Consider the following 27,908-nt stretch of genomic DNA (forward strand, 5'->3'; position numbering starts at 1 on the left):
CGGGCTCTTTCTGTGCGGTGCTGGAGGGAACAGGGAAGCGGAAGAGCGGCTTGCATGCGCGCTTGGGGGGGCAGGTTCTCCTTCCGCTTGCGCCACGCTTCCTGCGCAAGAGGAAGCGGCTTGCTGCGTCTGACCACCTAAGAGGCTGGCTCTCTGGCCGGGTAGGGGGCACGATGAGGGTCCTGAGCGGGGCGATTTCGGGGCTGGGGGGCGGCCGGGCGTTTCCTGGCGTTCGGGACTTTGGGAGGGCTGTGGAAATGAGCCCGCCTTGCCGGAGAAGCACGGCCAGGATGCTCATCCGCGGGGCGCTTGGATGCCCTCCCCACAAATCCCCTTTATCGTGTCCTCTGGCGTTCTCTCCCTTCCTGTTTCCTGCCCCCCCCCCCCCGCCCCCAGCAGTTCAGCGTGGTTCGCTTTCTGTTGTCATCAACATCTTTGTCTTTCTATCCATGGAGCTCTTTTCCTGCCCCTGAATGGGCAGTGCCGTGTCTAATGACAACTTCCTTCCTCGGGGAACAAGACCTTCCGTTCCCTCCGCACGTAATGGCTGGCCGAAGGCGGCTGCTCCCCCCCCCCGCCCCCGGGGCCGGTCTGCAGGGCTGCCCCAAGGAGCTCCATCCATGCCGGGAGCCGCGGAAAACCTTCCTGCCCCCTGCATTTCCCCTGGGATAATTCCCTGCCGGTGGGTGGGTCCGGCTGGCAGGGGGCAGTTGTGGCACGCAGCTTGGCTCGCTGACTGAACCTGCCTGGGGCTCTTCGCCGGTTCTGCGAGGCGTCTCTGGGTCGGAGTCCGGGATGGAGCAGGGAGGACGTGGGCTGGTGGAGCAGCCACCCTGCTGTGCTGGGGGTCCTCCCAGGCTTGTCCGTGCGGAGGTGTTCTGCCTGAGCTGGGGACCGACGGGGACCTGAACTCTTTCCCCGGCCCTGTGACGGAGGTGCAGAGCCTCTCCCGCTCCGGGGGCCGGATGCCATTTCTGCTGGGTGGCCTCTGTCACGAGGCGTTAGGGGAGGCATTCCAGTCCTTCCAGCGGGGGAAGGAATGGCACCAAAGTGGGGCAAGCGTGAAGGGGCAGCTCGCTGGGGAGGGGGCCCAGGCCAGCCCGGGCTCTCGGGTGGCTGGATTTGTCCCCGGGGCTGGTGGGGGGTGCTGCTCTTGCTTCCATCGGCCTGGAATTCTTCACGCGTTAGGAGATGCAAGCGGAGCCAGCCGAGGACGAGAAATGGACTTTGCCCCAGATCCTGCCCGGCTGATGTCCTGCTAAGGGTTAGGGTTTGGGGAGCGAGCCCCGACCGTGTCTTTGCCCACCCTCCGGGTGTTGTGGTGGGAGAGGAGGACGCTGCTCAGAGGGCAGGAGGTGCATTTCGGCAGGAACAGCGGATCAGGGCCCCGCAACAGGAAGAGGAAAACTCAGAGGAAGGGAGAAGGGCTTTGGACCAGCGTGTGGGAGCCTCAGCTTAGGTCTGTTCTGTCCGGGGTGGGGCTTGTGCCCCCAGAATGCTCTGGCCTGCAACTCCCATCAGCCCTGGCTAGCATGGCCAATGGGGAAGATTCATGGGAGCTGTATTCCGATGCATCTGGAGATCCGCGCATTGGTTCTGGCAGAGGAAAGCGCGTCCCGTCCGTTTCCTGCTCTGCAGAAGCAGCACTGCGTCCTATGGGGTATTTTGGTGACTTTCTCGAAACCGGCGTCCTTCAGATATGCTTGCTGACAACTCCCTATCATTCCTATCGAGCATGTCCCTGCTGGGGATAATGGGAGCTGCAGTCCAGCCTCTCTGGAAGGAGGGAAGTTGGCACATGTTAGAGGTGTCTATCAGGAGGGAAGGGGAGATTTTCCCCCTAATCTTATGGCCGCGTTCTCGCTGCAGCTCTAATCCCCTGCACAAGCACGCTTGATGTACAGCCGTTCAGGATTTGAGGATGCCGTTCTGGCTTCTTTCTCCCCTTGCCCTCTCGAGGATGCTTTTTAGTTTCTCCACGTCGCAGAAGCTCCCCTTTAGGCAGCTAGGCAGTCCTCCTTTTTGTAAAATTCTTCTTTTGAATGGATTTCGGGATTCTCAAGGAGCCTGTCCTGCTCTCCTCGTAGACTGTCGGGTGACATGGCAAGGCTGGAACTTCATGAATGTTGCGCGAGAGAGATAAAAGGCCGCAGAAGCAAATGCACGCTCTGTTTCTCACTTGGCTTACCGACGTGGAAAAAGCGAAAACCGATCTCACTTGTGAAACTTGCGTATTGGCACGACGTTCTCTCTCTGCACCCACACAGAGGTGTGATGCTCACCCCGCCGTCGCCCCATCCTTTGCCTTCAGTGCCTCGAGTTGTTTCTGGGTTTTTTCCCCGTGCATAACGAATTTCCTCTTTTAGAATAGCATTAAGCCAAAAACCTTTTCCATGCAAAAATGCGTCTCAGGTCCCCGATTGAGAGTGTGCCAGCAAGCCAAAACTATGCCCCGAGCCAGCGATTCAGCCTCCCTCCTCGTTTTTGTAGTAAACCTGCTCACCTAAAATAATATTTTCTGCCTTTGCTCAGAGGAACCTACAGTGGCTATTCACTTCCCACATTTTATTGTTTTATCCTCTGGACCCTGCAAGGTCGGTCAGTTCTAAGTCTTGTGATCGGGTTCGGGTGAGTCCACTGATTCCTTAGTAAGCTGGATCTTTGTTGAATTTGTCTTAATGTGCAGCTCTAACCCCTATGCCATGGTGCCCCCCAAATTTATCAATTCTTATTTCGAAAACTAGCATAGTTGGTCTTGGGGGATGCTGGCAGTGCCGTCCCACACCTCTGAGGGGGATTCTGGTTTGGAAAGCTGACCTATATGACCTGTGTCCCGCCCTCCCACACTGTATCCTCACCACAACCCTGCAAGGTAGGTTTAGCCTAGAGCAGCTGACCCAAGATCACCTGATGGTGTCAGAGGATTGTCTGGACATGAGGCAGGTGCCTTGTCAAAGCAGCTTCCAGTTTGTGAACACCTGGGAATTACTTGCAGCTGCTTTGATTTCAGCGATAGAAGAACAGAGGGGCAATAAACGAGATGGATAGATTTAGTTTCATGTCTGGCTTCCTATCCAGTATTTCACATTTGAAAGCGAGTAACCATCTGGCACAGCGTGTGTATTCGCAACGACTGCAAATGTGTTGGGACGGAGGCCATCGGAATAACAGTTTGGGGGACCCAACCTCCAGGACTCGAGGCGAGCAGGGAACCGTGGGACGTGGTCACTGTTCCCGGTGTGTTAATTCTGAAAAAGAGATTTGGCGATTGCACCCTCTCCAGGGATCCATCTCTCTCTCCAGGGACTCGTGGGGCAGGGAGGTGCTTGCAGATGGCCCTGTGGGGCTTGCACCATGGGCCTTTCCGCTGGAGTCCGAATTTCTGGAAGGCTGTTTGCTGCCCTGCTGTGCTGCATGGGGCCCTTGCTGAAATGAATTGCAGGCTCCCGATATTCTCCGTTGCCTCAGATCGGCCCGGATTAACCAGCTTTTGGCCCACCTGGGCTTCCCCTCCCGCTGCCTCCCTTGAATCTTTCCTCCTGAGGTTTTCTCCTGGAATCAGAACTTCTCTGCCCTGTGCGTGTGTTTCTTTTTACAAACAGGGGTCTTTAGGAGATGAGTTTCTAAACAGCCAGACACACGCACACACTGAATTCAGAGCAAACGTAACTTAGTACGTGGAAATGTGTGTGTTTCTGTTGCGTCCAAACCTTGGATCTCTCTGCTTCCTGGCGCTGCCTGGATCGGGCCGGGGACATCCCTCGTCTGCTGACCCTCGCTTCCCTCGACCACCGATCCTTTGATTCTGTCTCATCTTCTGTGTGGTGCCTCCCCACTTTTTGAGGGCCCCCCTAAACCTTTGCATCTTGAAGGGTGTGCTCAGGCCTTTCGGGGGATTCCGACCCGATCCCTTTTGCCTCCGGCTCTGCCAGCGCTGAAACACGGTCCCCGAAAGTTGACATGGCCCCAGGCCGACAGGTTCCCCACCCACCCCGCTGCTCGGGTGCTGCCGGCCGTGCCGGTGTCCTTCGGGCGGCTAAGAGGGAGGTGCACATCTCTCTGCAAAGCAGGGAGGGAATCGCAGGCTTGTCTCTCGGACACTAATTGGGGCCGACGGCCTTGGGTAAGAGGGTGGGGTAATCGGCTCTCGCCGTGGGCAGGGATTTCCTCCTAAGAGGGCTGCGGGGCAGAAGCGGCCCTGCTTTTAATGCCAGGGCTTAGGCCGCGTGGGCCAGCACGGAATTGCTCAATTTGTGCAACGCAACCGGCATCCTTCGAGGGTAACTCGGGGCCTTTCTTTTAGGTGCTCAGCAGGAAATAGTTCTTCCTGCTTGAACAGGGCGACTTTACAAGGCTGTCTCTGTGATTTTGTCTCTCCGCTGCCCGAGAAGCCTGGATGACGTCCTTCGTTGAGCCCGTGCTGAGAGAAATGCATCTTGGACAAGCTGGGCTCGCGCCCGCCTTTTCTTCCCCATTTCCATGCGGGGGGAAAACCTGATGAAAACAAAGCGGCAGGATTTTGTGCACAGATTTGGAGGCAGGAATGAACACACGCAGAGTCCCTGCCGGTGCTTCCTGATAGCCAGATCTTTGCTAATCTTATTTTCAGTCCGCCACAAAAAGAGATAGGAAAGAAGGTTCTTATGGGCTTTCCCGTTTCCTGCTCGTATTGGGGAGAAAGCCATTTTCCCTCCCACAGTTTTTCTGGCTGCTGCACCATGTTTTGGGGTGCATTGGCTGCGGATGGGCACTCGGAATCCCCTCCCCTTCCAGGGACTCGCGCTTGGTAGAGACGAACGTGGCCGGAGCTGGTTTGTGGGGGGTTCGGTATTCCCACAGCTGCCTGGTGGGTGTGGGGCTGGACGGCAACATTCAGAGGGAACTCTGCACCACTGCAGGATAACGACTGTCAGGCTCGACTCGACGGAGGAGCAGATGCTAATCGCGCAGAATGGACCTGGCGCGCTTCCCAGGCAGTTCCAGCAAAAGGGGTGGTGGGCAGCAGGGGATGGGGGAGCCCCTTCCCTGCTCAAGACCCGGGCCGACCTTGCTTGCGGCAGCTTCCCGGGTTCCAATCCGCGACGGAGGAGTCGTGTTTTAAGGGGACTGGCGTTCTTGTCCACTTGCGGTCCAGTGACACTTGTGCCCGAAAGGGGGAAGCCAGCTCACCCGTGTCCCTTTTCCTTTGTAGAAATCCGCGCTGACGATGGCCAGGTGGGCCCACGGCGTCCCAGCGATTCCGGGTGGTCCGGCGTGCGTGGGGCCCAGGGGCTGATCTCCCACCTCTGCATGGAGTCTGCCCGCCGTTGGTGCTGGAAGCCAGCTGGGACCCCGCCAGGACTAGCAGCTTGTTCCCTGGATTTGGAAGCCCCTCCCTCATGGGCGGGGCACTGACCTCTCCTCCCGGAGAGCGGGCTCTGCGGTCGTCGCCGAGGACTTGATTTGCCGGGGGCCTGGGGGACGGAGCTCCTTGCCGCCCAGTTGGAAGCCCAGGGAGGAATTCCGCGTGGCCCCCCGAGTCTCTGGGCAGCACCCGAGGGGAGGGTCCACAGGCGCCCGGGGGCGATGCAGTCGGACGACCTCTTCATCCGCAAGATCCGACGGCACTCGAACCGCCCCCCGCTCACCTCGCTCTCCTTCGACACCTTCCGGGCCCCCAAGCCCCCCGCGGCCGAGGGCCCCGGCGGCCCCCCGCTGCGCTCCCCCAGGCGCACGTACCTCATGCATCGCAGCAACAGCGACGTGACGCTGAGCGAGGGGGAGCTGGGCCTCGTCCCCGCCACCGCCATCCCCGCGCCCCCCGCGCCCCCCGCCCCGGGGGCTGGGCTCCACCGCAGCGGCGGCGGCACGCATGTGTCCGTGAAGGGGGCGGCGCCCCCCCCGCGCCCGGGCGCACAGCCATGAGGAGCAGCGGGCCAGCAGCCCCACCGCCCGGCGCTTCCGGGACCCCCTGCTGCTCCTGGGCCTGGCGCCCACCGAAGTCTGGGAGACGGAGGCGGATGGCGCTGTGTCCGGGGAGGGGGCCGGGGGCGAGGGGGCCGCCCCGGCGTGGGGCCGCCACCTGGCCCACTACGACGTCCAGAGCATCCTCTTCGAGCCGGGCGAGGCGGCCAAGGAGGCCGAGAGGCCCGGCAACGTCACGACGGGCGCCTCGGCCGCCTCGCAGTCGCAGCAGGCGGACGGGGCGCCCCCCCTCGAAGGCGTGGCGGGGACGGGGCAGGACGGGTGCCTGGTGCTCAGCTGCCCCCGCTTCCGGGTCGAGGCCGGCGGCGAGGTGGAGCGCGGGCTCGGCCAGCACCGGGGGCCGCTGGCCGGATTCCACTGCCCGAACATGGCCGTCTCCGTGCTGGAGGAGCCCCGGGAAAGCTACGGGCAGCGCACCAGCCGGACCAGCTACGCCATCGAATACGCCGACCTGGGCGCCTGCTATTACCGGAAGCATTTCTACGGCAAGGGTGAGTAGTCAGCCTGTAAAACGGGCCCGGGGTGGCGAGCGAACCTGTCCGAACAGGTGCGGGATTCAACCTAGGATGTCCAGGCAAAGACCAGAAGTGGAACTAAGCTCTGACCCGGAGACCTTCCGCCAGATGGCTTGGCCTACTCTTAATTTTCAAGCAGTGGTTCCTGGCGGAGCACTCCGGAGCCAGCTCTCCTGGCCATTGGCGTTAAATGACAAGCCCGTACGTACTCCGAAGTCCAGTTATATGTCCGCTTTTCAGCACCACCAATAGATGATCCAACTTCCCTATTTCACTTGGGAGGTTTGGAGAGGGTAGGAAGGCCTGATGGTTTTGCTTCGGTTTGCAAATCACTGAAAAATGTCCCCCCGCCCCAAAGCAAAAGGGAGCTCATCTGCCGCGGAACTGGTTGCAGATGACTCCAAACAGTTGCTCACTCATCCCTGGAAGGGAATTGCCATGCCGACGAAGGCACTGGGAAGCGAAGACGTTTGGGAACCGGGAATCTAGCTGCATGGTGGTGGTCCGTGGGGGACAGGTTCACCCTCAATTTACTGCGGGGTCTTCTTGGTTGTGGCACCCGCAACTTGGAATGTTCTCCCCAGAAACCAGGCCGGCTCCGAGTGTTGCAGGCTTCCGAGAATAACTTGGAACACATCTGTTTGCCCTGGTGTTCCCCTGACTGCCTGCATTTTCCGCTACCCATGTTTATTTTAAGGAAATGTTACTGTTTTCCCTCTGCTTTGTTGTTTTCATGATCAGTCTCATTGTCGGTTTAGGATGTTATCACAGAAGCAGTGCTGTAAATTGGTTAGACGGAAAACATCATCGAAATCTTCTGAAATAAATAAATTTAGTATGATCACCGTGAGGAATAAGAAAGGGTCATAACGGGGTAGAGGCAAACCAGGGCATCTTTCAGGCTGTTTCCCCACTTCCTTCCACCCACACAGAGCACCAGAACTATTTTGGGATAGATGATCAGCTGGGCGCTGTCGCCGTCTCCCTGCGCCGGGAGGAGAAGGAAGGCACCGCCGGGCCGCAGTACAATTACCGCCTCATCATACGCACAAGTCAGGTGGGCTGCTACAACCTTCTGGGACACCAGCGCACTTGTCTGACGGGATCGTACTCGTCCTGTTGGTGGTTGCCTGAGATTCAGAGTTAAAGCAAGAAGCATTAGTCACAGTTCTGCCTGAGTCAGCAGACTGAGTTTATATCAGGGCCAGGTGGGCACGGCTAGGCCAGGTAGGTAGAGCCTGGTCAAGGTATGTGCCTCAGTCTCAACAGGCTCAGTAAAGGCGGAAGCCCACTGGAGCGCCTTCTGGGCACCTAGGAGATTGTTGTCTCAGCAGCGAGCCAAGGCCTGCCGAAGTTTGCTGGAGGCAGCAAGGATCCGTCGTGCGTTTAGGTCCCCCTCTTGGGGGAGCAGGCTTGACTCCCCTCCGCTGTGCTCTTGGAGGGAGTTCTCGCCTCGTGGTGTCTGGGCAGTGTTGTCGCCCACACACGTGCAGCTAGTTCCTGGGTGAGATGAAATGTTTCCTGACGTTGCAACATGGTGGACGGCCCCTGTTGCTCGTGCACCCTGCAGAGCTGGTGAGCAGCTTGCCTCCGTAGCAAAGTCCCTCCTCTGGCTGCTCCCCGGGACCAAAACTGGAGTGGAAGGGAGAAACGGTGCCTGATGACGGAGCAGGACTTCCTAGAAGGACAGTCCCGGCTTCGCTCCTTCTCATAGGTGGCCAGTGCCGAAGGTTTGCTCGCCCAAACCTGGGCCCACTGGAAAACAAGGCGAGAAGGATCTTATGTTTGGGGAACGTTGGGATTTGGGGCAGGACACTGCTAGGGAGCAAAACGAAGGGGGCACTTCCCCACCGTTCAGGCGAATAGAACCTGGTTGGTGGCCCGCCGTGCCAAGCATCTGTCTGGGACCTGGGAGCGGAAAGGGGATGCCGTGAGTGGGCGGAACGGCTGCCTGGAACCCGGACCTGGCGCACCCTTGCGGCAAGGGACGCTGCGCTTTAGCATTTTGCTGCCGCTTGCACCGTGCCTTCACAGCGCTGTGGTCGCAGCCCGGCTTGTCCTTTGCTTCTCCGCCACCTGCGTCGCCATGCACGGCGTTTCTCCGCCATCCTCTGGTCTAGAGCGTCCTCCTGGTCAGCAGGTGGGGTTTAATAGCTGTGCTTGTTTTCCGCGAGGGAGGGAACTCATTCAGCCTCTGATAGGGGGCAGGAAGTTTCTAGAAGAGGCTGTCGAAAGAGGAAGTAAATTAAAGACGTGCTGTTCCCCCTCCGTGCCCGTCCTTTCTCCCTTTTTAGCTTTCCTTTTGCCTTCCTGCAAAAAGCGGGAAAGGGGAATCCGTTCTTGGCAGGATCAGCTGCAAAGGGCCGATCGGCCCTCCCTGCTCGGCCCTTTGGGATCTAGGTCCTACCAAAGGTTTTATTGGACTCGTAACCTGGACTGGCACGGGCCCTGATTCCCCAGCCTCTTCTCTGTGGCCCGCTCCACATTCTCAGGATCAAAGTGGCCTGGCAAGCTCGTGTCTCCCATGCTTTTGGAAATCAAGGACAAAAGGAAGGTTCTGTCGAGGCCTTTGAAATCTTGGCAGCCATTTCGTTTTGGTTGGGGTTTTCATCTGAACGCTGGCTGACCACACCAAGGCACACGGCCCCTTAGGGCGGGGATGCTGGGGACAGGGTGACTAGAAATCCTCAATTGGCCGCGGAGCAGGTGGGTCTTCTCTGCCAGGTCCCACGATCCATCCCAGATGATGCCGAAGGCCAGGAAAGCGCCCGGTAGGCACTGGGAGCACCGATGCAGCGTGGTCCCGAGTCAGAGGGTCCTGGGGCGTAGTGTGGCTTTTCCCAACACCAGAGAAGGGTGGCAAATAGAGAGATGCGGCATTGGGGGTCCCACCATGTACACACGGGTTGGGTGTGGGCTTTTGTGGCACTCTGGGTTGGGACGTGATGACAAACAGGATCCGCCCCCTTGATAGTGGCTTCGGCCTCCTCCTTCCAGCTCCGGACTCTGCGGGGATCCATCCTGGAGGATGCTGTCCCCCTCGCCGCCCGTCACACCAGCCCTCGCGGCATCTCCCCCAAGAAGCTGTTGGAGCACGTCATGCCGGAGCTGAATCTGCAGTGCTTCCGCCTGGCTTCCAACTCCCCGAAGGTCCCGGAGACGTTACTCAAGCTGGATGAGCAAGGAGTACGGCCCTTTGTTTGACCGGTCGGTTTTGGGAGGATTGCTCGGCCCACCTTTCCGTGGAACCATCTGGTATCTCCATGCATACTGTCGCCACTGCGCGGGGACGCAAGCTTAAAATAAATCGCGTGCTTCATCGCAGCTGCGCAGGTGCAGAATGAAAAACACCCGAGGGAGGAACGGGGGGAATAGAATTTGTCCTACAATCCAGCTCCGGGTGGAGGAGTGTGTCCCTAGCAGCCTGAGCCCCCCGGCCTCTTCTTGAAGACAGCGACTCCTTGCGGGCACGATGCTCCCGGGTTGAGGGGGTCCGGCCTCCTTGCTTCCTTCTTGCCTTCCTGTTTCACTGCGCTTGAAGGAACGGACGCGGCCCTGGGTCGTGGGCTGGGAGGCTGCCCGAGGGCTCATCCGGACAGCCATCCCAGCAGCTCGGGAGCGGAAGAGGGCAGGGCGAGGACGGGGAAGAGGAGGCGGGTGCCGAGGGCGCGGGGGGGGGGGGGGACATGTGTCGCAAGCCAGGTTCTTGGACTGGGGCATTGTGGGCCACTTCTAGCCCCAGATGGCTAGCAAAAGAGGAGCCAGGCTGGAGGGGACCCAGCACCTGTCTAATATGGCTTCCTGTTCGCACAGAGGCCAGCCAGGGAGCCGGGGAACTCTGGGAGTTGTTGGGCTTTTTCTGTTCAACGATGCTTAGAATTATTCTACGTATTTATGGTTTTAATAATTTGCGATTTCTTGGTTCAGATAGACTTTGCCCACTCGTCGCCTCTCTGAGCATCCCCACCAATAGAACAGTCTGCCATGCTGGCCGGGGATGATGGGAACCTGCTGTTCGAAGCCTCTGGGAGGCACCTGGCTCTGGAAGGATGGGTTAGGCTCTTGCCCCCTCCTGATTTTCTCTCCCCCCACCCCTCACAGCTCAGTTTCCAGCGAAAGGTCGGCGTGCTTTATTGCCTGGCCGGGCAGAGCTCCGAAGAGGACATGTACAACAACGAAAACGCCGGGCCAACTTTCCAGGAGTTCCTGAACCTGCTGGGCGACCGCGTGTGCCTTCGCGGCTTTGACAAGTACCGCGCACAACTTGACACCAAGAGTGAGTGTGGGCGCAGCCGATTGCCACACGGGGAAAGTCAGCCCCCTTTTTATTAAACAGGTTTATTGCAGCAGCTGCAGCACCAGCGTTTGGAAGGATAAATTGAATTATCACAGCCTTCTTTAGCCTTTTTCTGCCCCTACCCACCAGAATGTTCCCTTCTTCAAGGTTGTGTTGACAGCCTTGGAGAGACGGCATGTGTGGGTGGGGAGGCCAGGCCTGTGCTTTGCCTTCTGTGTCTCAGAGATGTGCTTTCACATGACACAGGGGAGGGCTGAGTAGAGAGGCAGTGTGGAATAGTGGCTAGAGCACCGGATCGGGAGCCGGGGGTCTGCATTCTCGTCCGCGCTCAGCCCTGAAGCTCACCAGGTGCATTTGGGCCACGCACGGGATTTCCGTCCAGCCTCCCTCACAGAGTCGCCGTGATGATAAAACGGGGAGAACGGTGGGAGAGCAAAGCAGTGTAAACGTGCCGGTTTAAAAAGAAAACTCGCTCGCTTGCTGAACTTTCCTGTCAGCAAGGAATTTTTAAAAAGAGACTTGCTTGGCCCAATCTGGGGCGGGGGTCAGGAGTGGCTGAGATGGGACCAGCCCTATTTGTTTGTTTATTAAATTTCTATCCCACTTCCCCCCCTTTTTAAAAAGCACTCAAAGCAGCTGACGTGATTCCCTTCCTCTCGATCTTAGCCTCACAACAACGACCCTGCGGGGTAGGTTGGGCCGAGAGAGCGACTGGGCCAGGGTCACCCAGAGAGCTTTATGGCTGAATGGGGACTCGGACCCGGATCTCCCAGCTGCCCAGTCCTGTGCTCGTCACCACACTCGGCACAGTGAACGCAGACCCCTAACGACACGTGTTCGGCCTTTCTCCCGCCTCCTCTTCCTCCTCGCAGATGATTCCACCGGGACGCACTCGCTCTACACCATGTATCAGGACTATGAGATCATGTTCCATGTCTCCACCATGCTGCCGTATACCCCGAATAACCAGCAACAGGTGAGCTGGGCCTTTTGCTCCGAGAGAACTTGGCCGAGGGTGCATAATGTGGGATAGCGTAACGAAGACAAGTTGCCCATGTTCCATCGCTGCCGCGTGATGGGCAGCGGTGGCTGAACACCTCAACTTTCTAAGCCAGATGACAGCAGTTCCTGCCTTTTGCCGGCATGTTAACAAAGGTACTGGGATTCTTCCAGTGTTGCACATGTGCAATACATTTGCGTACAAGCAAATCTGCAAGTCGGTTGTGCAAAACATCGCAAAGGGATTTTGGAGGAACAAGGATTTGAATCAGGCTAGCAAAACGGTTGTGAGCCGCCCCAAGGCTTTGTTGCGATGGGGGCGGCACAGAAATGTTTTAAATAAAGAAATAATAAAGAGGGAGGCAGAAAACAGCCTCCTGGGCTTTCCCAAAATGCAAAAATCCAGCACCCCCTTTGCCTGGACGGCGAGATGAGCCTGGTTCATGAGCTTTGCCGCGCCAGCATTCCCTGCTGGGCTGGATTTGACATGTTGGAATTAGCATGTTGCAAACCGTCGGAAGAGATTTGGCTGTTCGGCAAAACAGAAATGAAATTAATAGGGAAAGCTCTGTGCGAAGCCGTACATGGTTCTGAAGCCTTCCCCAATATCTTGGTGGTAGTACCCCAACGGTAGAGAATCAGCCGTTATTCAATTCTAGAGATACGTCTTTTTTAAAAAATAAGTTTTATTATTTTTCTACTAACAAAAAGAAACTAAAAACCATCAAAAGCGGCAGACCTACTGGGTCAGCCCCCCCTTCTTTTTCTTTTTATAGTAAGCCATAAGCATATTTAAGGCTGCGCATAGTCCCGTTTCTCTAGCCAATAATAAAAGGAGTTCCAAATTGGACAGAAGTCTGTATTCTCTTTCTCCTTCAGAGACAACAGTCCAGAGATACTTCTATTTACAGCCAGTTTGTTTATTTATTTAAAACATTTCTATGCCGCCCCCATCGCAACAAAGCCTCGGGGCAGCTCACAACAAAAACAAACAAAATCGTACAAAAATTTATACACTAAAAATATTAAAACCCAGTGCATCTCGGCTTAAATTTTTTTTAAAAATCCTCCATAATAAATTAACACTTAAAATAAGTTTTAAATAAAAAGGACTTGGCCTGGCGCCGAAAAGCAAATAACGACGGCGCCAGGTGGACCTCTCTGGGGAGCGCATTCCATAGGTGGGGCGCCACCGCAGAGAAGGCCCTCCTCTGGGTACTCGCCCTCCTAATATCTTTCACGGAGGATTGCCGGAGAAGGGCATCTGTTGCTGATAGGCAGTGGCCAATGCTATACCCGTTCCCTGCTCGTATAGTGATGGTTTTATTGCATGTCATTGTTAGGATTTTAATGCTCTTCTTGTGTTGTATTTTTGTGGGGGGTGTTCTTAACCCTCTGGTCTCCCCACAAAGGAGGCCAGGATATAAATATCAAGCAGCTGGGCCCTCGTGAGGCTGCGTCGAAACCCGAGCATATTTTGTTTGCTCAGTTTTAATATTTTGATTGAAAATTGGCTGCCAGCCCCCCTCTTCGTCTTTCCGGTAACCTCTTCCCGCCGCCCCCTTTTTTCAGCTCCTCCGGAAGCGTCACATTGGGAACGACATTGTGACCATCATCTTCCAGGAGCCCGGCGCCCTCCCCTTCACGCCGTGCATGATCCGCTCGCAGTTCCAGCACGTCTTCATCGTGGTCAGGATGCACGAGTCCTGCATGGAGCAAACCACCTACAGGTGAGCAGGAGGGGTGGGGAAACCCTACAGGAAGCTGCCCCGATTTTGCAAAAGAAAAGACTCAAATCCATGCAAGCGTGGGACTTGTGTTAGGCCAGCTTGGAAGGCAGGACATGCAGGTTCTTCAGAATGTTTTGTTAGATGGGATGGTAAATAAAACCAAAAATGCCGTGGGAAAAGGAAGAAAATGGCAGGAGAGACAGACAACTGAGTGCGTTTGGGATCTGCTTCCGACCCCCTGTGGTGGGGTGTACGTTTTGCGCTTTGCCAGCAGAATTCAGCAGAAAATAGCTATAGACCTTTAACTTGAGGTGGCCTTTCTCCAAGCTACATTTGCCCTTTTGAAGGCTCCACAGGAGTTTGTTGCTGAAATGGGGGAGGAAAACACAGATTTTGGGAGATGCTGCCAGATTTCGGCAGTACGGGAAGAAGGGGGCTGCGTGCTGCCGACCAGCCATGCGTCACTCGCTCTTACAGCCTGCTTGCTCTGCGTTTTGTGACTTTTGAGATCGGCCTAAGAAAAGTACGGTGCCAAAGGGGCTTCTAGCATTTTCTTCCGCGCAACACCGCTGCCTTTGCCTTTGGCTTCACTCTGAAGTTGTCCCTGAAGCTAGCACCAAGCAGACCTTGCCTTTCTGGGTTTGTCGGCCTGCGAGGAGATTTTAAAGCAATTAATAATCGCCTTAATAATTGCCTAAGATTTCAAGGCAATTATTTCATCTTTCATTTCATGAATCATTTCATCTTGTTGTTGAAAAATGCAAGTTTCCCACAAACTAGGTAGCTTTCATGCACACGTGGACCCTCTGTGGTGCTTCCCCCTCCTTTTACTGGTTTGGCATCCTTCCTGACACTGTGGACTTCACCTTCCATCATCCCTGACCATTGGCCGTGCTGGATGTGGCTGATGGGAGTTGGAATCTTGCAACATGTGGAGTGCCACAACTTCCCTCACTCCAGTTTAGCATTTCATCTGCACTGACATTAACCATGGTTCATGCTAACCAGGGTCCCAAGTGACCAGGGCTCGCAAAGCCATTTTGAAACCTGGTTGTGGACCTTGATTAGCTTTCGCTCTGGTTAGCAAAATGCTTTGCATGAGGAAGCCAGAGAAGGGAGGGTCGTATTCCAGAGATCGGCTCCCAAGTTGCACATGTTAGTTTGCAGCGAAACACAATTATGTCTGCACCAGGTCTGCAAAATATTATCACAACCGACAAATTATGTCTAAGTAGGTGGTAAACAAGTCTGGGTCAAGGAAATGTAACTGAATTTTCAGATAATCCCAGGGTCTTCTGCAGCTGTGCTGTACTCCTGATTTTTATTTGAGTTTGTTACATTTTTCTTTCATTAAAAAAATAACTGAGATCCTAGCATGGTCCCACACCAAAGAGCTGCCTTCTAGCACTATCTTGATTTGGGTTCCTGTTTTTGTGTTCCGGAGCTCCGATCCCACCTTGGTTATGTATTTAGCTGCTTGGGCAAATGATTTTCTTTTAGTCCACCATGTGAGATCTGAGAAACGGGGGGTTTGCGACAAGCCCTGCCCTTCGCGGCAGCCCTTTGTATCCACAAGCGAGGCACCCATGGTATCTTTTTCCTGATGATGCCAAGGGCACCCTGCAAGAATCCAGCTGTGCCCATGTGCCCCAGACACTTGGGGACTCCCTGTTACCTGAGGCGCCTGTTTCTCCCTCTTTCTGTTTTTTCTTGGATGTCAAGGAGAGGACACAGTGAGACTTGAACTGGTTTTTATTCTTGCGCCCTTATTTGATCTGTAAAGTAGGTTCTGGGGAAGGCTGCTCCGTTTGTGTACGACACGGTTGCAGCCTGGCCCTGCGAAAAACTAAGAGAGCAACTAAACTAAACTGCGAAAAACTAACAGAGCAAGAGAAATGCCGTGATTCATCAGTGTGAGCCTTTCTTCCTCCACACTTTCCGCAAGAATCGCTTGCTTCTTGATGATTCAGCTGCACATGGAATGCGAAAGGAGGCAGGCCTGGCAGGGGGGGGGGCACCTTCACTTCCGCCCCCACTGTACTTCCTTGTCTTCAAAGTGTGGCCTCCATGTGGTAAATACAAGACAGGTCATATTTTTACGTGGCTGCATCGCACCAGCCCTTTTCTCTGGAATTTCCACTTCTGTCTGCGGTAACTTCTTACGGAGCGTCGAGACAAACACCTCACCCAAACCTCACCGCTGGGGGTTTCCTTTATTATCCTCCCAACTTGTCTCACTGTGCAAAATTTTGCACACCTTTATCATTTCTCTCCTTGCTCACCCTTTTCCCACACTAAACAGTCCCAGACATGGAAGAGTTTCTGTATCTTACTAACGCCACGACCAGCACTGTACACAGTTCCAAGTCTGGTCCCATCATCCATTTCTATAAGGGCAGGGTAATATTATTAGCAGTTTAATTTGCAGTTTTGTTTCTATTTATTCCTGAGATGGAATCTGCCTTTTTGCACAGCAGCCACGCACTGGAACAACAATTTCACGGAGCCCCAAGATCTCTCTCTGATCAGTTGTTGCTCGTTCACATCTCAGTTAGAACGGTTTGCTCCGACATGCATCACTTTATCCTTGCTTACAGCCGGCCTCATCTGCCCATCTGAGATCCTTTTCGAGCTCTTTGCAATCCCTTTCTGTTTTAACCCCCCCTAAATGACAAGGTGTCTGCAAACTTGGCCACCCCGCTGCTCACTCCCAATTCCAGATCATTTATGAGCCAATGGAAAAGCGCCGGTTCCAACCCAGGACCTTGCTGGGACTCCGCTGTTTACTCTCCTCCATTGGCAGAATTTCCCGGTTCCAGGAATGTTCTCGGAGGGGAAAGGCAGGGGGCACTTACAGTCTGCCGTGGCTTGCTAATCTAGGCTAATTCTTTGGGGGACAATATTCCCACTTTTGGGGGGCTCCGGAAGACTCCCCAGGGACAGCCTTCAGACAATCTTTGCTCGCACTTCAAGGATCCGCCTGTTTCTCCATAATCCGCAGACAAGGTTTCACTTCCAGCTCCACGAAGCACCGTTTCGTGCAAATTCTCGCTTCCTCTGCCCGTGGCAAGAGCGTGATCCCGTCCTTGTCTGTCTGGGTGCCACTGGCTGGGCTTGCATCTGTGGGTGGGAGCTGTGTGCCCACGGAGCGGCCTGTGGTTGTCTGAGCCCAGGTTGTCGGCGACACACAACAGGGCTCGCTGTCGGTCCGCCATGGCCTCTGGAGTGAACCCTGCGGTTGCGACCGTGTGCCAGCAGGGGGAGCCACAGGGCCTGCCATGGCGAGGCTGCGGGGCGACGCACCGACCCTCTGGCTTGGGGCCTGGGCCCTGACGAGTTTTGCACTCCGCTTCCGTGCACGGCCACCGCCGGCTGTCGCTTCCACCCCGTGTGCTGGCACACGTCGCCTTCCGTCGCACACGCTTGTGAAAAGTTTCCACGGCCGTTGCTGCGGAGGCTTCCTCCTCGTGTTCTTTTGGCCCGTCCGGGGATGAGACGGCGCAGAGATTTCGGTGCGGTGTTGTGCGGGGAGGCCCTGCGCATGCTTCTGCCTACAACTCCCACGATCCCGCTGGGGCTGATGGGAGTTGTAGGCCAAAGCATCCGGAAGATCGCACAGCTCTCCTGCCCCACAGGCAGTTGGGTTTAAATGGAAGGACAGAAATTGGCATTCCCTGCCTATTTTTCTTGTTCTTTTCTAGTGCCTCAGTTCAGTCCTGTAGCATGTGAAAGAGCAATATAGATCTTAGCCTCTGAGCATCCGCAGAGTGCAGCCCTGCATGTGGTTATGGACTTGGGATTATGAGGCAGGACTTTGAGGTCTCTATATTTGTACTCTGGTGTTTATATGCACAGAATAATTGTTGTTACAAATCGTAATATTAATTCCCTGGGTGCAACATCACCGCAGTAGCTGCCCCTATTTTATTTGAAACCTTTGCTGTGTCTAACGAAGGACTAATCCAAAGGCAGGTCTGTTCCCAGTATCTGATCCTAGAAACCAGATGCATTTGCTAAAATGAGAATAAATTAGAGCCTCGTGCCAGGAGAGCTTGGAGGAGCGAGGCGAGGATCGCGAAAGGCCGCCGTGCCAGGTCCGAACCGTGTGCCCAAAGCTAACCTGCCCCCTTCCGGTCTCTCCCCCGGCTGCCCCGGCCAGCGTCGCGGTGAGCTGCACGGAGGACATCCCGCCCTTCGGCCCCTTCATCCCGGCGAAGAACTGCTTCGTCAAGGGCCCGGCCTTCCGGGACCTCCTGCTCGCCAAGGCGATCAACGCCGAGAACGCGGCCGAGCGCTCAGGGAAGTTCCACGCCATGGCCACGCGCACCCGCCAGGAGTATCTGCGCGACCTCGCCCTCAACCACGTCACCACCAGCACCCTGGAGGCCTCCTCGACGCGGCTGGCACTCATGGCGCTGGCGGCGAAGAAGCGCGAGAAGTCCAGAGCGCCCAAGGGGGCGGAGGCGCACAGCGCGGGGGCCTTGGTGTGGGGCGTGTGGGCGCGGGACGGCTGCAGGGGCCCCGACAGCAAGGCTCCGGAGCTCCGGTGCTTGTTGGGCATCTCGGCGGAGTTTCTAGTCCTCATTGACGCCCGCGAGAAGAGGGTGGTCTTTAACTGCTCCTGCCGGGACATCCTGGCCTGGACCTTTTCGGAGAGCTGCACTTTGGACCTCTACTACGAAACCGGGGACTACATCTGCATGCGTGTCGAGGAGGCGCAAGCGTCCGACATCCGGGACATCGTCCACCGATTGCAGGTAGGAATTCCGGGCGCGATGCTGGGGATGCTGGGCACCTGGGGCTTCTCCCCTTCCCAGATTTCAGATATGCGTGGCTTCTGCTGTGGATTGACAGAAGGGAAGCAGCCCGCTTGCTTGAGACTCCCAAAGCAGGCCCTAAACCGGCTCCAGGATTCAGCCCCAAATATGAGGCGGAGGGAATCCATCAAGGGAAACGCAGGCTTGGGCTTGGAAGAGCTGAGGGGGGCAGTCTGGAATGGACATTTTGGGGGTCTTCCTTCATGAGATCACCATGAGTCGGAGAGGCTTGGAAGGCACGTCACAACAGCAACGACAAGGGTTCTTCCTGAGCTTAAAACAATGCGCTGCATGATCTGGGAATGCCGTTTTTACCAGTCCTAGAGGGGTGCTTTGGACCCTCGTTTACACTGGGGAGCAGCTTGGTGTGGATAGAAACCAAAAGCTTAACGATTTCCTAGGGACCCCACGCAGGCTGAGAAACGCACGTTAGGACCTCTCATTCTGACACAGAGGCTGGCTGCCCCTTGGGGGATTGCATATGTTTTGACAGACCCCAAAACGTTGTGAGCATCTCCTGGGCTCGCACAGTTCTGGGCCCTTCATGTCCAAAACGGAAAAAAAGCAGAAAAGGGCAAGTGAAAGAGTCCTTGAGGGTCGTTTGGGAGTTTTGGGACAAAAGTTTGAAAAAAATCATGGCACGACTGAGGTGCATTTAATCGTGCAGGGTGTGGATCAGTGGCTAGCGGGAAACATTCTCCCATCTCAGATTATGGGAAGCTGGAGCAAGGAGAGGACGGCCGTGCGCTTCCCTGCCACGGCAAGCAGTGCTGGCCACGCGTCCGGATGGGTTTAAAAGGGGACCAGGCCTGGAAGAGGAGGCTTTATGGCTGCCTCCGGGATCAGAGCTTCTTAAGGCTGTGTTTTCCCACTTTGAACCTCCCACGCGCTCTTTGGCGAAGGTTTGGCTTCGGACGGTGCCTTTTTGGTAGTGGCAGCTAAACCGTGGAACGCTGCCCGGTCACTCAAGCCACAGGCCGTACTGTCTGAAAAGGGTTTTATTTCCTCAGGCCTTCGCTTTGGTGTTTCCCTGGCGGTCTTTTCCAGGCAGAAGTTTGTCCTCTTGCTACTTATGTCTATATTTACACTGTTTGTGGTTGTTGATTAAATACAGTGTTTTCTTTCTTGGTTTGTTTATTGAAAATACTGTTTGCCCTCTCCTCAGTCAGAAAAGCTCCTGGAGTGGCTTACGTCTTGTTCAGTCCAACAAGACAGCTGCTCTCCATAGGCTTATTACCTAAGAAGACCCAACACGCGCGGAAAAGGGGAGGAGGAGGGCAGAGGAAAAAGCTGCCCTTCAGTAGTACCGGTGGAATGGCCCTCCTTTCCTGCCCCGTGCGCCTCAGGACAGCCTGCTGGGATGGCTGCTGGTGGGGGCAGTTGAGGCAACAGGATCCTTCATGGGGGGTCCTTCAACAGGTCTGGCGGGTTGCCCCACTTCTTTCCCTCCGTCCCCTCAGATTTAATAGCGGCCTTAAGTCTTTCCTTTTTCTTTTCTTCATGTTTATTATTTTTCAGTCATGCCTTTTCCCCACAAGGGACCCAAGATAGCTTACATAGCCCTCCTCTGTGTTTTGTCTTCACAACAACCCTGTGAGGTAGGCTTAGGCTGAGAGGCCGCCACTGGCCTGCGGTCGCCCAGGAGCATGGGGGCTGAGCGGGGAACTGGCATCCAGATCTCCCGAGCTGCAGTCCCGCACTCTTGCCACACAGCACTGGGCTTGGGGGCCCGTGAGAGGGGTCTTGCAAGCCCGCCTCCCCACACGCCGCTCTGCAGCCCCAATTCACTCCCCGCGCGTGTGTGTGTGTGTGTGTGTGTGTGTGTGTCTCTCTCTCTCTCTCTCCCTCCCGCCCCGGCAGCTGGTCACCCGGGGATGCGAGACGAGGGAGCTGACGCTGCTGCGCAACGGAGTCGGGCAGCTGGGCTTCCAGATGGACCACGAGGGCTTCGTGACCGAGGTGGAGCGCTTCACCTTTGCTGAGAAGGCCGGGCTGCAGCCGGGGGCCCGGCTGGTGCGCGTCTGCGAGAGGGCCCTGCCCAGCCTCAGCCACCCGCAGACCTCGGAGCTGCTGCGCATGGCCAAGAAGGTCACCATCACCGTGGTGCCCCCGGACGAGAACGGGAAGCCCCGGAGGTGAGGCGTCCCGGGGGCATGGCGGGGGGCGAGCGGCTCGATTCCTGCTTATAATGGCGCTTCACATCACCCAGCTGTGGGTGGGGGGTGATTTGATTCCTGGTCGTTCGGGGTCCTCCCACGGGAGAAATCCCTGAGGCAGGTCCGGCTGTTCTGTTTCCTTGGGCAGAAGTTTCTCGGAGCTGTACCAGAAGTCCCTGCAGGAGAAGAGGAGGAGCGAACCGCCAGCCGGAGAAGCAGAACTGACCAGGCCCGGGAGCGAGGCGGGGTTCAAGCCAGCCACCCTGCAGCTGCTCCACTCGCTGTCCCTGCAGGACGGGCCCCCACACAGCCTGGCGGAGGAGAGGACGGAGTTCCTCCGGAGCCCCAGCAAGAGGGTGCTCGGGCCCCCGAACCCGTGAGTAGCCGAGGGCCCCCCCTGCTGTGGCCGCTGCTCAGGGACCTCTCCTGCGGCGACGTCCCGCACCGATCCCGCAAGGCACAGAGGGGATGGGAAGAGGGGCAGGGCAGAGCAAGCAGGCCTGAGCACCCGCCCGGGGGCAGGAGGTGCCTGGCTCAGCCGAGCCGAAATCCGAAGGGGAAGCGAAGCACCAGCTCCCCGCCTCTGTGCCTTGAGTGGGCCGCTGTCTCTTCCACAGGACGCCATCGCAGGACGACTCGGTTGTATCGAATCCTCCGCCGGATGTCATCTTGGCTGCCACCCCCAAGGCGCCCCCAGGCCTGGGCACGGTAAGTATTTCCACGAATGCTGGGCTGGGGACGGGGGGGGGGGGGGACTCAAGTGTCACTGCGCTGAGGCCTGCGGGTACCAGAAACTTGCCGTTGCAGGATCCAGAGGGGGCCGTCTGGCCTGGCCTTGTAAACGATTATCACCGCCTTCCTTCTGCTTCAAGGGCTGAAATTATTTGGAAGGGTTTGTTATCAAAGTTGTTTCATGCCTCTCCTTCTAACTGGAGTTTCTGGGGACCAACCCCCAGGTCATTCTGCCTGCAGAATGTTTGGTGAATGTTTAACTGGCTGCAGTTTCCCTTGGAAAGCGGCTGCCAGTGGCTTAGAAGCACTTGCTCTTATTCCATTTATTCACAAATGCAGAGTAATCGTAGATGCTTAACCCTCTCATCAGAGCACGCCCCAAATCTTTGGAGTTCCTCTAAGCTAAGCTGCGGCTTGCCTGTGTGGCCCCTAACTCCAGAAGTAGTACCTTTGTTCTAAACTGCTCCTTTCTGTCCTTCTAATGGTGCCCGACTCGGTAGATAAGTGCTTTGTGTTGTTTCTTTGCGCTGCTTACCCGACCATGTGTTGCCTACTAGAACGTTCTTCAGGACTAGAACCTTATTTTAAAGCTCAGCTTCTCAGCGAGCTGAGTTTCACACTGGGTACCAAATTCTGTCGATCTGGCAGAATACGCCAAGCCTTGCTCTTCTCTTGCAGGACCATCCTGGGGATCCTCTGGCGAGCAGAAAAAGCCCCACCACAGAGCAAGAGCGTAAAGATCCGCAGCCTGGAGAAAAGGCGTGTCCACACTCGGAATCCAGCGAAACCGACAAGTTCCTGCCACGGACGCTTTCCCTGCGGAACTCCATCACCAAAAGTAAGGATCTCCGTTGAATTCCTAGCTCCGGAGCACAAAAATACCGGCGTGGCTGGAGCTGGGTCGGTTGGCTTAGCTCAGAGGCGTTAAACCTCTTTCAGGCAAGGGTCCGAGTCATTTTCGGGAAATCGGGGGCTGCAGCTCCCCTGTGGTGGGTGGGACGAAAGGCAGAGGCCTGGAGCCCAAAGCACCAACCTGTTATGTTGTAAAGCTTTCTGCTAGGTAATAAGCTTTGGGGGAAGCGTTTCCGCCTTTGAGAATGGGGTAAAATGGACCGAAGCTGGAGGATGGACGAATGAGCAGCCACGCCGGGGGCTGAGCCAGGCAGGGGACCCTGCAGGTCTGGCTTGGGGGCCCAGGTCTGAGCTCCCGCACCCCTGGCTTGGCCTCTGTCGGAGGACTGACGAGATCCCCCCCCCAATCTGTCCTGCAGTCCTCTCGGAAGCTAGCGAGTCCCTGGAGGATGAGTGGGACTCCATTGCTGGCCTGGCGTCTACCTGCAACAGCATCTTGGAAGCGCTTTCCAGGGAAGGTGGGTACCGGGAGGCGCCGCTTGCCAGGGCTGGGCTTCTGGTGGCCGGGTGGGTGCGGTTTGGGGCTTCTCACACAGCCAGCCTGAGTCAGCACCCGGTGTTAGACTGTCGGTCCGTCAAGGCCAGCGCCGGTTCTTCTGCAAAGCAGCGGGATGCTTCCAGATCTCCGGTGGGAAGCGGCCCCTCTTCACTTCGGACGGGAGGCACTGGGGATCGGGGCCTTCCGCATCCCCACAAATGCCCGGCCAGCCTTTGGAACGCAGAGCCCCTGCCCGGCGATCAGCAGGATTGTGTGAACCCAGCAAACTTGGGTCCTGCGATGGTGAGGCCGTTCTCGCCCAGCCCGTGGTCTGTCAGAGGGTCGCTCTAGCCCTGCCCTTCAGGTTTGCACAACAGGGCAACCCGCAAGTGGGGGCTGAGTGGCCAGAACTGATGAGCTGCGACATGTTGTCTGAACCCAGTCCCTGTCTAACGTCTGAAGCGGCCTTGAGATCAGACCATCTGTTTGGCCAAGTCTGAGCCTTGTTGTTTCTGGCTAGCAGCCACCTGCCTGCATTGCCGGCTTTCTGATAGCTTCTGCCCAGAAATGAAACTGCCCCTTCCTGCCTCAAAGCATATGCTCTTCTTCCCAGCCATGGCACCTTAAAAAGAAAACAAGATCCCAGTCCTCATGGTTCTGAATAAAAGGCCGGTCCATTGAGTTCCACAGGAATTATTGGCTGGCCGTTGCAGCGTCCCAAGGACTGAATGAGGGACCCTGTGGGCAGGGCAGGGCAGGACAGGTGTTCTCACACTGGCTGTGATCCGTTCCCGCTTGGGGGGCAGTTTTTTTGCTCTTAGCGGTGCCTCTTTTCCCACCCCCAGGGCAACAGGATCTGGAGTTCAGGGAGTCTTTCTGCATTCAACAGCAATCCAGTGAGGAACAGTAAGGAACAGCTGTCTGTCTGCCTGCCTTTTTGTCTGTCTGCCGGGGCACACGGCCGAGGAGCAGGGGCCCTCTCTGGTGCTTCTGCCTGCCGCTCTTGCTTCCACGAGGTGCACCCCATCCTCCCAGCCCCAAATCTCCACCTTGCAAGGAGCTTTTGGGGAGGGGGTAATGGCCATATCTTGCCCTACAGCTTCACAGGGGAACCTCATGGGGCCCCAGTCCTCCAAAGCCACTCTTGGCCTCAGCCACTGAATGCTTGGTACTTTCCCAGCCCTTGTTCACTTTTTCCCCTGTTCTAAGAGGTCGAAACACCTCTTCCGTGGTGTTAAAAGATGCTGAGTTTTTGTAGCTGACCACCCACCTTTTGTTCTTTAGCAGAACCACCTACCTTTGGCTTTTTCCTGAGCTGTCTTTTAATGTAATCGCTTTTTCTCAGCAATTATTTTAGTATTTTCCAGGCTGTGCATTGGGTTATTATTTACTGTTTGTTCCCTTTCTTCTTTTGTTTGGGTTTTAATCCTTGAATTTGCCTTGAGCTGTATTCTGAAAGGCGGCCTGAACATATTCTTAAGCCCCCAAAATAAATTTTTAAAAAAAGAATAGATGGAGGAAAGGCATTTCAAAATGGTGTCCTAAGTATTGCAGAAAGGGCTGGATCTGGAGGAAAGATTTGTTTTCCCCAATACTGTTGGATATTCCATTATTTTATTTATTTATTAAAAGGTTTTGTATGCCGTCCTATTATACAAAAACCTCAGGATGGTTTACAATATTTAAAAGAACAGTTAAAACAACAATTTCTAATAAAAAAATTTAAACAGAACAAAACAATAAATCCCAAAGAACAACTAAGGTTAAAAATGGTTAATTTTAAAATACCGTTTAAATAAAAAGGTTTTGGCCTGGTGCTGGAAAGAGTATAAGCTCGGCGCCAGGGGTACCTCTCTGGGAAGTACATTCCAGAGTCTGGGTGCCACGGTGGAGAAGGCCCTGCTCCGATGACCCTTTTTAGCTCTCCTAGAGAGGGTTCCCAGAGCAGGGCTTCTCTCGCAGATCTTAAGGGGTGTGAGGGCGTATAAGGAAGGGGACTTCCTTCAGGTATCCTGAAGATATGCCTGGTTAACTAGCTTATCTCCCACTCTGCCAACCTTTGAAGGTCCCAGGAGACGCTCAGTTTGGCTGACAAGGTCTTGCAGTTGGAATCAAAGCTGAAGTCACTTCAGGAAGACCTGCAGAGGGTGAGTGGGGAAAAGTCCACGGAGGCAGGGAACTGGGGCAGGCTTGACCCTTCCTATTTTCCCTGTTTTAAGATCTAATTGTTTTCATTGGGGTTTAATTGTCCGTTGAATTTTTTAGGACGCCGTGTCTTATTTTACATGTATGGTTAAACCATCCCGAGACTTCAGTAATGGGACAGTCTAGAAAAGTTTATTTTTTTAAAATAGATAAATAAATAAACTTCTCGGGTAGAGCAAGGACGGACGAAGAAAGGAGGATAAGGAAAAGAGCTTGGTCTTAGAGTCATGAACGAATTAGAGCAACGCTGGTTTTCCAGACCAAAATTACGGAGCTGCAGGGGGCAGGACGGCCCTCCTGCTGCGACCACTGTGCATTTCTCCCGTTTCTCTCTCCAGGAGAAGGCGGAAAAGGCGGCACTGCAGGCCGAGCTGCAGAGCCTGCAGGAGAAGCGCAGCGCCTGAAAGAGGTGTCGGAGATGGCAGCGGCCCAGCTTCACCAGCTCATGATGGGGCTGAGCAGCCGCGCCCCCTGTGGCTGCTGGGGCTCCCGGACCCTCCCCTCTGCCTTGGTGGCCGGAGAACAGCCGCCCGGCACGGCCACTCGCTAGATTTTCTGCGGGCACGGCGGAGACTCGGGACGAGTCGTGCCCTGCCGTCCACTCACGCGCTGCGGCTGGAGGCGTCGCTCCCCCACTGGCCTGGGGGGCACGGCTTGCTTCCTGCCCAGGCAAACTCTTGGGTCAAATCAGGCACGGGGCCGTCCCGTCTTCCGTCGCGAGGGGAGCCCTTTGGACCCGTTTGTGGGCATTTATCTGCCGAGACCTGCCGCCCACTTCCTTCGGGGGGCTCTGGCCCCCTCCTCAGTTTGTGCACCAGCCTGTCCCAGTATTCTAGAGTCGTATTGCCCCCCTAGCCACGGCGGGGGTCTTTTTGATGGTTGATGTTGTGTTGTTGGCAGGGAAGGTCCTCTTTTTCACTGGATTACCATTCTGAGCCCAGGACTTTTCTGGCCTGCCGGCACCAGCCAGAGAAACAGCTCAGCAAATAATTCTCTAGGCAATAATTGCAGATCGCCTCCGAGGCAGGGGAGACCGATCCCTGCCCCGTGTTGTTTAGTCTTAGCATGGGCAGAGGGGAGGTGGGCAGGGAAAAGCTGGGCAAGCCGCGAGGATCTCTCGGCGTTTTCTCTCTCTCCTCCTCGCCCGAACTTCAGCACTGATTTGGGCTGCGTGGGGTGCCCCCAGTGAGACGGGGGTCCCAGCCAGCACGCCCAATTAACTGTGAAATGTTTAAAAGCTGTAACACCCCCGTCCTTGTTCCTTCTTGCCCCGTCTGGTCCTCCTTTCTGTCTGCACTTGTAACTTATGAGTTCTTCCTAGACAGGGACAGACACTCCGTCCTGCTATTTATCTCACCCTCCGTGGTGCTATCCATTTTATTGTTTCCCACCATCTGAGCCTGCCCCACTTCTGAAAGATAAGGGCTTGGGCTGACTTTCTCCCTCGTTCAATTGTATCCCTGTGTTCCCTTCCCTCCTTCCCTCCTTCCAAGACCAAGGTTAAGGACAAGATGGTGAGAGGGGAAAGCCATCTCTTCATCTCGTCTTGCTCTCCTGTCTGTATCGGAACTGGATTTATGGGCTCGCACTGTCCTCCTTTGTGCAATAAACTTCTGTTCTGCAGCTCTGGTGTGAACTCGTCTTTCCTCTGTCCTGCCCCAGGTAAACTGAGGCCTGGGGGACAGGCGTGGACCAGGGTGGGGAAGCGATGGAAGGGGACAGGGGAGGAAGGCCGTCTCGGTTTCTTCTGGAAAAGCCGCACCCTCCGCATGTGCGGGGAAGGCGGAACGGAAGCCACTTCCTCGCTTTGTCTGGACTCGCTCTTGGGAGAGCTGCATTTAGTGGTTTTGTTTCTTCCTTTGGGGACATATAATTAGAAGGGGCTAAAGCTTCGCTTTGGCGGAATCTCGCTCCCCGCAGCCGATCTTTCTCGTGGATGCTTTCTTTTTCCCTCGGCCTCCACCCATCTCCCCTGCTGCTTCACCCACGCCTACGCTGCTTTTTCGTACCTGGGCATTGCTTCCCTGTTTCTGCCTCCAGCCCACTCTCTGCTCCGCTTCTCAGAGAACCTCGTCCGCTCAGCGCCTCTTTGCCAAGGTCGCATGACCCGGAGGCCTAAACCTTTGGGAAATACTGATACCCAAAGAGGGAAATGTCCTTTTTTTAAGGGGATGGTGGAAATATTTTGCAATAATTTAAAATAGCAAGCAGTTCTTTTAAAGTGCTCTTTACATTTCTAAAGGACTTTCTAACCTTGAAAATAACTTGTATCGTTCATAAATTATCCTTAAAATTCAAATCACTTAAAAGAAAACTCGGTGCATTTGCAATTATTCTCTGACTGAGCTATGTGTTTAAATGTAATTTACCAGCCATGATTTTTTTATGACCAAACCAAGTTTCATATATTCATATTTTAGATGACTATTTTATGGCTGAGGAGAGAGAACTCCAGCCAGGAGTCTCTGAAACATCCAAATTATGTGAAAGCTTTTCTCTTTTCCTTGCAAAATGATTACTTTTGTCTCTCTGATTTGCCGATTCAGAATATTTCAGAATATCTGTTTGCTAATGTTTGTTTGTTTGCTTTCCCAGCAGCTGAGCCGAGGAGGGTGGGACACGCATACCTGTGCACGGATGCACGTGCATGTACACGCATGCACGCTTATGGAAACAGCGCATTACATGGATGCTACCGAATGGATGGCAGCTGTTTCTTAAGAACTGGAGGTGCTACTATTGTTGAGTTTAGGGGTACAGGGAACCCTTTTGGAAAAGAGGCCCTTCGCAGTCACGCAGGTCTCTGAGCTGGGCCACGGTTTTTGTTCTGCCAGCTGGAAGGAATCGACTTAGCGGAAACTGGACTGACTTCAGTTGTGGGTTGTGTACGTTGCCTCAGAGTTCCTGTGAAGGAAAGGATGCGCTTGTGCGAAGGATTTGGGAGGCGGCAGCTACGTTTGAGGTTTAGGATCTGTGTGATGCGCAGAAACAAGGTTTTGTCCCAGCCCACAAAGGGCTGCTCCTGAGAATTTATTTATTTTTCGATTTATATCCTGCCTTTTTCCCGCAAATGGCTCAAGGCAGCTTACAGCATTCTCCTCCT

The 27,908-nt window shown here is 55.3% G+C and overlaps 1 protein-coding gene across 1 annotated transcript; it reads left to right on the plus strand.

Moving 5' to 3' along the window:
• The first annotated feature begins 117 nt into the window (after nt 1-117).
• SIPA1 (signal-induced proliferation-associated 1) lies at nt 118-26,428 on the plus strand. The gene is made up of 17 exons (XM_044448362.1): nt 118-161; nt 5,192-5,855; nt 5,899-6,455; nt 7,412-7,536; nt 9,477-9,665; nt 10,581-10,755; nt 11,649-11,752; nt 13,348-13,505; nt 17,665-18,262; nt 20,183-20,457; nt 20,627-20,854; nt 21,096-21,186; nt 21,889-22,048; nt 22,482-22,580; nt 23,446-23,506; nt 24,666-24,747; nt 25,144-26,428. The coding sequence occupies exons 2-17, from the start codon at nt 5,566-5,568 to the stop codon at nt 25,207-25,209; spliced, it is 3,258 nt and encodes a 1,085-aa protein (XP_044304297.1). The 5' UTR covers nt 118-161; nt 5,192-5,565; the 3' UTR covers nt 25,210-26,428.
• Nucleotides 26,429-27,908: the final 1,480 nt, after the last annotated feature.

The sequence above is a fragment of the Varanus komodoensis genome, unplaced genomic scaffold, assembly GCF_004798865.1.
Source record: "Varanus komodoensis strain SLA01 unplaced genomic scaffold, ASM479886v1 scaffold55, whole genome shotgun sequence".
NCBI lineage: Eukaryota > Metazoa > Chordata > Lepidosauria > Squamata > Varanidae > Varanus > Varanus komodoensis.